Below are 10,697 nucleotides of genomic sequence, written 5' to 3'. Positions count from 1 at the left end.
CTCTCACCTATAGCAGTACATAACACAGGAAAACAAAAGTGTATCCACGTGGGAAAGGAGCAAGCTCCATAAATCCGGGTTACAAAAGGCAGCTGCTGGGGGTGGGGGAAAAAATCTTTTATAGTTCTGCTTGTTGATGTGAAGACCCTTTTTTTAAGGAGCCAAGCCAAGGCCAGAGTTGGAAGCGGCAGGGCTGCATTAATGTAAGGTTCGAAGGTACATAAATGTGCAAAGTTAAAGAAATGTAGGGCAGAATAGAAGCTTAGAGGGATTGTTGGTTGCACGTAGATGTCATTTGTAACATCAGGAAAATGGTTTGTAGGTAGTTGTGGTTGCCAATGGGGCAAGTATTTTGGGGCAGGGATATCTCTAGATGTTGCTTAATTTATCGAATCCGTAACTTTGGCCCATACTTAGGTTAGAGTAGTTTCCATTAGCAATTGGCAGATAAATCTGCATATGCAGAAGAATAGGAGACAATGATCGGGTTCCATTTTTAAAAAACTTTGATTGCGTCCATTCCTCTTTAGAAAATACCCAGCTTTTCTTCGAGATAGCAAATGCATGTTGTAATTTCTCTTTGTCCAGATTTCTTTATGTGGTGCTTTATAAATAGAGGTTTCTGCACATGCAAATCCTTGCTTCCAATCTGAAGTGTCAAAGCCTAAAAATGTATTTATGTGTAAACTGTTAAAACAGCTAGTTTTTCCCGATAGCATTTTAAACAATTGGGTAGTTTGACATGAATAATTCTGGCACTGGGGATGAAAAAGTCAAACGTATAATAAGCATTTTCTTCTGTGATGGCTTGCTATCTAATATTGCTTTATAGAAGGATGTTCTTGGATGTCTTGGTATGATACGAATTTTCAGGCCATGCTTTCTCAGAAAGACCTCTTTTGCTTTTATCTGAATTGGTGCACAGATATAAAGAGAAAAGAAGCTGAATGTAACTCAAGCATTGAGAATTCCAAAGAGAGGAGATAATGTAGAAATTTGATAGAACAGCCGTTGTATGGAGAATTGATTTTCTAAAATGCAGTAATGAAAACTCTAAAACCAGTGCTGGCAAAGGAAAGCAAATTACTATGGCTTCGCAGCCAGCGAATAAATGAAAAATTGTGTCATTTGATGTTCAAGATTAACCTCCCATTTTTATTTCTGGGTCTTGTGTCTTAAACACCCTGATATCCAACTAAACTGTAGGGGGCAGAAGGAGTCAATTTTTATTTCTGACTTGGTTATTCTACACTGCTTATTGCTTTACCTTTTTTGAAAGGCTGCTAACTGTACTGTGTTGTTTTTTTATTTCTATTGTTCTTCCCTCTTCCCCATGCAGTATGCCTGTCTTAGTTGTTAATCCACTGCTTCTTTATATTACGGAAAATGAAGGTTGCCTTTCGCTTCAGTTTTTTTGTTCACGCCACTGTTAGTGCAAGTCACTACATGACAAGAACTGCAGTGTGCTTAGAATGGATAATAGCAATCTTTTTTTGACGAGTCAGAGAATCTATTTTGAGAATACATATATACGTACCTCAGACTAGAACCTTCAGAATATTTGTTTTTTGTTTTGTCCAGTCTTGGTAATATTTGAAAAGCATGTATGAATTTAAATTGGCAGCCGATGCACCATGATAAAGATTTCATGATTTCACAGATTTAAGAAATGTAAGGGTTGACATCTGGAACAAATACATTGCATGGTTTATCTCTATGGTTTGTGTCTGAAAAAAGCCTCTGATTGGTACTTCAGAAAATCAGTGCTTGATCCAAGGAGAAGATAATAACGCTAGGCCTGTTTTTCAAAAGACTTTTTTTCTCAGATGTCTCAATTAGAACAGCTAACGTACTTCATATTCTTAGTGTAACATTTTAGCTTATTGACAATATTCCATCTGAGGAAAATAATTATTTTGATAGTTTTGGACGTCTGCTTGTAGTATGAAATGGGAATAGTTGTATATTCATGTAGGCTACTTCTACCACGACTGAAGCCATAGTTAAAATAATACAGTCCAAATAAGCAACTATTTAAAATGCACAAATTTTATGTGGCTGCCCCCTTGAGACAGAATTAATTGTGTACTATTATTATAAGTTTCCCATATTGTTGTTTTCTGTAAAAAATTATAATACACTGACTTTTTTAAGTACTGGTATGTAAAATATTCATTCTATTTCAGCTCTAGCTTCATTGCCATGTAGGAATGTCCAGATTAATATCTAGAGCTAACGCCCTAAGTTTGGAACCCAAAGAGAGATAAAATTTATATGATCTCTTTGTACTTCAACATAGGTTGGATTCCATTTGTCCTGCTAAATCCTTTTTGCCTGACTAAAATGTATATCTCTATATAATATTTCCTGAATTTTTGGCATAATTTCTTGGATTGCTAGAAAAAAAAATTCAAAGTGCTACTGCATTGTTCTTTTCTTTTCTACATAATAATTATTCCAGAATTCACTTAATATCATATCATACTTCACCAAGGGTTGGTTACTCCTCCCATGGTGAACCACGTGGTATTTGTTAACCGCTGCTTCACCTTTACTGTTTTCATCGTTCAAGCTGTTTTCGTCATGAATTTTGTTATTAAATTCTATTGATGTATTGGAAGCAACTGGTAACTTTAACCTGAATACTGCAATATTCATAATCAGGTATCAAAATACCATAGGATTACTGGATGAATTATGAACATGTACTTAAAAGTAAAAGTTTAAGGAGACTTTAAACCATAGCAGAATTGTGAAGTGGGGATTGTGTTATGTCTGTTCTTTGCTGACAGGCAGCCTAGGATTTAAAATGACAATGTTTATTCTTTTATTTATATAATTTTGCCTCAGAATTGTTTAAAGAAGGTAGCGGCTATATTAAGGCTTCATTCATATGTATTTTAGACATTAGCATTAGGGGGGGGTGGTTTGCATTGCAGAAACTATTAGAGCAATAACTCATTCTTTAACAATGTTGTCTTCGCCCAAGATAATTCCTTTTTTTTTTGCATCAGTGCAGCTCTGTTCTTCATATATGCACATATTTGTTTTTTCTCATATAAATTTCTAGCCCCCTACTTAGTTTACAGCTATTTCTTTTCACTTACTAATAAATGATTTTCACTGTTACGTCTAATCAGGTTCATTTGGTTAAAGGAGGTAAGGGAACATTTTCACTCCTATGATATTTAATTCCTACTCACTGAAGTAAAAGAAAGGAGCTCAATCAGCCTTCTTGTTTTTCTTGCTGTGGCAGTTGACAAAACACATTTGTATTCCATTTGTAACTCCACTGTGTGCTTTGCTTTAGGTTTGGGGGCATAACTCGGAATCTGCCTGTATTCTTCTTCAGTGACAAAACATTTTAAGAATTGGGAAACTGGAGGCAATGATGGGAGTTATCCCGCTCTTGTAAGAGAAAGTAAACAAGAGAAAGTTGCAAGTCTTTTAGTAAAGTGATAACAGCCATCAGGTTATGAATTTACTGGAACGGAAAGCGTAGCCTAAGACGTTGGTAAGCATTAATGAACACTCAAAAAGATTCTGCTACTCGGGTGATTAGAAAAAGGGATACAAATGGAATTAACTAGTGACTGTGCAAGCTGGAGTGAAATTAACCTATTTGCCTATAGCAGACATGTCAAACACAAGGCCCGGGGGCCAGATCTGGCCCGCGAAGTGGTTTCATGTGGCCCGCGAAGCCATCCTGGAAACAGTGAGGGAACGGCCCCCACAGCCTTGGCCCTGGCCCAGAGACCCTCCTTCTGCCAGAAACTCTCAGATCTGTCCCACTCCTACCCAGGCCCCCATAGGCACCCTTGATACGAACAATGTAGAGCTGGCCACGCCCACCCAGTAGGCCATATGCACTCTAGCCATGCCCACGCAGTAGGCCACGCCCACCCTGGCCACACCCACCCGGCCCCCTGAGGGCAACCACAATGCTGATGCGGCCCTCAATGAAATTGAGTTTGACACCCCTGGCCTATAGCTTATTTGTGTTTCTTTTTTGAATTGAGAGAGTTAGGTCTTTCGGTGACTGTATTCTTCTGTGAGGTAGTTATTTGGGGGCAGTTGGTCTTTATGTTCTCTGGGTTCTGAATGTTTCTATTAGATATGGTTAATAGATGTAATCTGTCAGATATAGTAGATAGAGCAGGGGTGTCAAACTCAATTTCATTGAGGGCCGCATCAGCATGGCGGTTGCCCTCAAGGGGCCGGGTAGGTGTGGCCAGGATGGGCGTGGCCTACTGGGTGGGCGTGGCTAGAGTGCGTATGGCCTACTGGGTGGGCATGGCCAGCTCTACATCGTTGGCATGAAGGGTGCCTATGGGGGCCTGGGCAGGAGTGGGACAGATCTGAGGGTCTCTGGCAGAAGGAGGGTCTCTGGGCCAGGGCCAAGGCAGTGGGGGCCGTTCCCTCACTGTTTCCAGGATGGCTTCGCGGGCCACATGAAACCACTTCACGGGCCAGATCTGCCCCCCCCCCCAGGGCCTTTGACATGTCTGAGATAGAGGGTAAAGGCAAGCTTCCATTTAATTTGACAGGCTATTATTTGATGAGATATTTGACCACTGTGACCATTCCCCAACTAGCATGTGAAGGATATGATCTGCATTAAGTAAGTGTACTATCACTGCCCAGGAGGTCTTGGTAGTATAGCTAAGTCCAGTTGTGTTGGTGGGGTGAGGGTGGGTGTCCATTGTAATAAAAGTTCAAACTGGTAATGGCTGTTTTTAATGTCTTCTTTCACACAAATTAGAATGCTTAGTATTGTTAAAAGAAGGCAGAATTTGGACTAATGCCGCTACAATGCTTAAGTATATCGTATTTAATCTTCAATATATCAATTGCGATGTTTGGATCTTATTTCCTGTAACATCACTGTATATCTCTTACCCAGACAGAACAACCTGATAGATCAACATCACTCATCCATACCGTATATCATGACTGTGCTGTTATATTATTGAAAAGCAGTTCCTTGCTGTACTAACCTAATACTTCATAGGGTTACACATTACCCAAGTCTGTAATAAAACAACGAGTAAGGCGGTGGAAGGTTACTTCCTGGAGTTTTAAGACCTGAGATTTTGGATTTCTTTTTTTGTGTTTTTAAAGCTTATTCATCCCTAATTTTATAGGTGGTCAATACGGGATAGTTCAACTAATTTGAGGGCAGCATTATGCAGTAGAAAGCCTTCAAGAAGCCTTACTGTAAATGCATGCTTCCTTTTTTTCCAAAGGAAATTTCTAATATGAATTAACCTTCTGTTCTCTTTTTTTGGCTGGTTTGTGCTGCCCAGATAAATCATTTCATATCAGATCTGCATTCCCGTTATCATTTGCACTAGGAGCACTGCACTGACTTTGATGTGGGCTAATTAAATTTACATTTCCTGCAGACAGTTTGCAGTGCTTAAATAAATCAGTGCTGAAGAGTTTGCTTGTTTGAAAACCATGCAGTACATTGCTAAAGATTTGATCTACATTTCATATGTGAAATGATACAACTTGGAGTAATTAGGCAGGCTCCTAAAAGCACAGCTTTCTGTTCTACCACCTCCCCAAATCCTAGGAAAAGTACTATTTTCCTGCAGTGTGATCTTATCTCGTAAATAATGTACTAGCATGGGCAACATTAAGTGAACATCCCACCTAATGGTTAGGTAAGTAAGGCGGCTTATCTTGCCTGCTGCGTTACTTTCCGTGTGTACCTGAAGATTCTATTGGTACATTATTTGATAGGGTTAGGGTTGGGCTTAACAGAATATTTTAAAGCCCCTGTCAGTGACTTGCTGACACCGAGAAATGATGAGGTAAAGTCACCAATTTTTGCAATCGGTTTTAGAACATACCACTGGCTATTATTGCAAGTCATCGCCTTCCCACATGAAAATTGGCTGCTGCAGTGATGCACTGCAGGATAAAGTCAGCCCCACAAAATATGTATGTCTTGAACATTGTTCTGAGAGCAAGAAGGACTTGCAGCCTGAACTCTTTTTTGTATGTTGAAGAATGTCTCTCTTTAAAAAAAAAATACACAGGCGTGCAGCTTTTTCAGCCTTATTTAAACATGAGTGCTCTGCAGCCACATTAGTACATCATGCACAACCGAAGGTGTTTTAGCTGATGAGTTTCTCCTCCTGCAACTGGGTGTGTGGCTAATGGGTCACCATTGGGAAAAAAAAGAGAGAAGTGTACCCTTCCGTTATAGAAAGAGGCAGTAGTCCTCGACTTACGGCCACAATTGAACCCAACGTTTCTTTTGCTAGGTGAGAATTTTACGACCTTTCTTGTCACAGTTAAGGGAATCACTGCAGCTGTTAAGTTAGTAACAGGGTTGTTAAGCTTCCCCATTGACTTTGCATGGCAGAGGGGGGGGGGTTTGCAAAACAGATCACATGACCCTGAGACACTGCAGCTGTCATAAATATGAACCAGTTGCCAGGTGTCTTTTTGATCATGTGACCATGGGGATGCTGCAACGGTCATAAGTGTGAAAACTTTGAAGTCACTAAATGAACTGTTGTAAGTCGAGGACTTCCTTGTATTGCTTTGATTTCTATACCGCCCTTCTCCCTAGGGACTCAGGGCGGTTCACAGGGCTTGTTATTTGTGTGATAATGAAAGTGAGTATATAAAGCAAAATTGTTCCCACTTTCCTCCCTCCATTCTGTGTCCATATTTTAATTGATAAGAGATTTTATAAGTGCTAGGAAATGTGGACTTTGTTGTTGTTTTTTGGTATCGTCGTTGCTTTTATAATATACAACGTTGCATTTTTACTATGGCTTATTGCAGCAGAACTGAAATTCAGAATGAATCAAAACACTTTTAAGATCATATTGAAACATGGCAAATAAAGCAGATCTTCAGATAAGTGCACAGGCTCACCTGTTTCTCATTTCTGATGTTGATATAATTTCTTGTTAAGTGAAGTGCCGAATTCGCATTCATCCACAGCTCCCTGCTTCCAATTCATGTTAGCATCATTTAAGGCTTCACAGTAGAATGTTGTAACACCCCTTTCCTCCTGATAAAATGAGAATATAGCTCTCAGAATTTTGTGCGGATGTTCATTGCCTAGAAATTCTGGAATTTGTGGTTCTAACTTACCTTGAGGACACCAGGTTGTGGTTGTCCATATGACATTTGAAACAGTGACTGATTTCTTATTATAGTACGACAACTGATGATGGTACGTAGAGGAGCAGTGTTCATAAGTATAGTCCTTCATCTGAGTGGTTAAACCACTAAACTGTTGGTATTTACTAAGAGGAATGTTCTCAATTTAGTGCTGCGCTGCAGGCTTGAAACATTTCCTATAAAACCATAGTTTTGTGAGAGGCAATGCTAAATATCAGAAATGGAAACCATTCTACATTTTAAAACTCCTAGGTGACTATAATTATTTTTAGTGTATGTATGTATGTATGTATATATATATGTGTATGTGTGTGTGTGTGTGTGTATATATATATATACATACATACATACATACACACGGTGTGTGTGTGTATATATATGTATGTATGTGTGTATATATATATATATATATATATATATATATATATATATATATATATATATGTATATATATATATACACACACACACACACACACGGTGTGTGTGTGTGTGTGTATATGTATGTATGTATATACATATACATATATTTGTGTAAATTACTAACACAAATATATGAATTGTCCGGTGTGACTACTGCCTGTTCGATAGCCTTCAAGATAGGCTGAAAACAGGAAATAAAGATTTGCCCCATGTTTGGGGCCTAGCAAGGTAATCTAAATAGTTAACATTTGAAACATATACATATATATATGTAGTGTGACTTAACAATATTAGGATGGCAAAGTCCTGATATTTTCAATAAGCTTTTGAATTAACTGTGACTTATAGGCTGCTCCAGTCCAGAGGGACTCCAAGTGGCTTACATTCCTTCCTTTCGGTGAGAAGATTAAAACAACAAAACAATAACACAAAAAAGAAACACAACTTGCAATAGCAAGTACAGTTACAAATGAAATTGTGGCAGCTGATAAATAATAAATGCCAAATCCCTCTCAGGGTTTTCTTTAAAAGCCAGTTTTTTATAGGCTTCCCAGTTTGATGTAGTGGTTAAGGCATTGGTCTAGGACAGGGGGTGGCAACCTCGGCTCTTTTATGACTCATGGACTTCAACTCCCAGAATTCCTGAGTCTGACTCAGGAATTCTGGAAGTCCATGAGTCATAAAAGAGCCGAGGTTGCCTACCCTTGGTCTAGGAACTGGGAGGGTGTGAATTCTAGTCCTGTCTTGGGCACAAATCAAGCTGGACCAGACTGACCTTGGGCCAGTCACTTCCTCTCAGCCCTGGGAAAGAGGCAGTGGCAAAGCACTTCTGCCAAGAACACTGCAGGGATTTGTCCAGGCAGTTTCTGAGAATCAGACATAATTGAAAGGAAGAAGAAGAAGGAAAAAAAAGCAATAGAGTGGGAGCTAATCCGATTTGGAGGTAAACTTATGCCAAAGAAGAAGACTTGCAGCTAATACGTCTCAGGTTTATTATAGTTCTGCCAATTTTTCTTTCATATTATGCTCTCTGATCCTGGTTTCCACCCACTGGGAATCTTTGCATCCGGAATTTTAGGGGCATGGATATTTAAAGCCACTGTTTACGATCTTCCTGCTGTTATCCCTACTTCATCTATCTCTGTGTGGTTTATACATGCCTGTGGCTGCCTAAAGCTAGAAGGAAGCTTTACTTTTCCTTATATTTTTCACAAAAAGTTTTGTACGGTGCTTTCTACTTTTGCTTGCAACTCCTGAGGAAAGGGAGTTGGGAGTTGTTTTTCTTTGGAGCACATATGTCAAAGCCTGGATATGATACTGTAAATCAGGGGTGTCAAACTCAATTTCATGGAGGGCCACATCAGCATGGCAGTTGCCCTCAGGGGGACGGGTGGGTATGGCCAGGGTGGGCGTGGCCTACTGGGTGGGCGTGGCCAGAGTGCGTATGGCCTACTGGGTGGGCGTGGCCAGCTCTACATCGTTCGCATCAAGGGTGCCTATGGGGTCCTGGGCAGGAGTGGGACAGATCTGAGGGTCTCCAGCAGAAGGAGGGTCTTTGGGCCAGGGCCAAGGCAGAGGGGGCCGTTCCCTCACTGTTTCCAGGATGGCTTCGCGGGCCACATGAAACCACTTCGCGGGCTGGATCTGGGCCCCGGGCCTTGTGTTTGACATGTCTGCTGTAGATTTTCTTCTTTGTCGTGGTCATCATCATCATCCCCAGTTTACTAGAAAATGCTCAGGCTATGAGTTGTCTTATCTCTCTTACACACCAGCATTAAGAAGAAGGATTCTATTCCCCTCCCCCATAAATAAATAAATAAATAAATAAATAAATAGTGGCGCTGGAAGCAAAAGGACTACAAAATAGCTGTGTCACAGCAAAAAGTCAAGATCAAAAGAGCAAGTGGTACAGAAGGCCGTGTGGCCGTTGAGGGACAACAGGTCTTCCTTCCTTAAACATACCAAGTTCTTGATCCAGCATTTTTGGAATTGAACTGAATTCAAAACAGTGGTTTTGTTTTAGTATGAAATACTAGTTTTAGTGTTAAAAAATAGAAATTCTACCTAAGAATTAAAGCCTGGTTGTAGATTGGAAAAACCTAAATGATGCAACGTTTGCTGCTTTTAATAAGCATCTTGTTTACATTTTAGGCAAAGTCGTGCATCTGTCATATGTGTGGTGCCCATCTGAACAGACTTCATTCTTGCCTGTACTGTGTCTTCTTTGGCTGTTTTACAAAGAAACATATTCACGAGCACGCAAAGGCAAAGCGACACAACTTAGGTAAGTAATTATCCGAGATTCTTGCATTAAAATTATTTGTTTATGGCCGCATGAGCTTTACAGTAGGGAAAATGCCACAGTTAGATTGAACAAATTCAGAGAGGTTGTCTCTTCTGGCTATGGAGAATATTCCTTATCATCCATGCAGGAGGTTTTTTTTTAAAAAAAATAATAATATCGAAGTCACCCTTTAATTGTGGCCATCATTAATTGAAGCTAAATACGTATAAATAACCAAAAAGCAGGCTACCAGAAATAAAAAGTTACAGCTTCTCATATTTTTTATGTCCTCTTCTGTTATAAAATCTGAAATTACAGGAAAGGTTGCAAATCCTGAGGATTCTTAGTTGAAGAGCACATCACTTTAACAGAAAATGGGGAAACAAAATCCAACTCTAAATTGAACGGAATTGATACTTATTCGACGATGCAATTTCTTCTCTAAAGTCAGGTGGCCTGTAGTAATTTACCTTAGCTAGTTTCAGATTTTTTAACATCCCAAATCTCATTTATTTGTAAAGATACCCATTTTTTTTTAATCCGGTTCACCTCAGAGCTTTTCCTCCAGTTTTTCTTTAATCCATCTATGATTTTCATATTTTATAACTGCTGTATTTTGACTGAAATAGACATTTAGCTATAGAACCTCCCTGTAGGTTTCTTTTTACTGTTGTGTATTTACTTTGTTAGCCTCATCTTCCTGGATTGGCAGATGGTCAGCCTGATAGGATTCAGCCAACAGTATGTCATCTTCTTATCCATGTCTATGTAAATGCCCTACTGTTTAAACAATTATATATAATTCCTTTTATTTTTGATATCAATTTGGAAACACTTGGCCG

General features: G+C 39.4%; 1 protein-coding gene across 1 annotated transcript in view; it reads left to right on the top strand.

The window, feature by feature from the left end:
* Positions 1-10,697, top strand: part of USP22 (ubiquitin specific peptidase 22) — a 44,183-nt gene that overhangs the window by 2,130 nt on the left and 31,356 nt on the right. The window contains exon 2 of the mRNA XM_083373099.1: positions 9,723-9,855. Within this exon, the coding sequence (XP_083229225.1) occupies positions 9,723-9,855 (133 nt within the window). The remainder of the gene's footprint in view (positions 1-9,722; positions 9,856-10,697) is intronic.

Source organism: Vipera ursinii (genome assembly GCF_947247035.1).
Source record: "Vipera ursinii genome assembly, chromosome: 13".
Lineage (NCBI taxonomy): Eukaryota > Metazoa > Chordata > Lepidosauria > Squamata > Viperidae > Vipera > Vipera ursinii.
The sequence above is the reverse complement of the archived record's forward strand: the minus strand, read 5'-3'. Positions and strand labels throughout refer to the sequence as shown.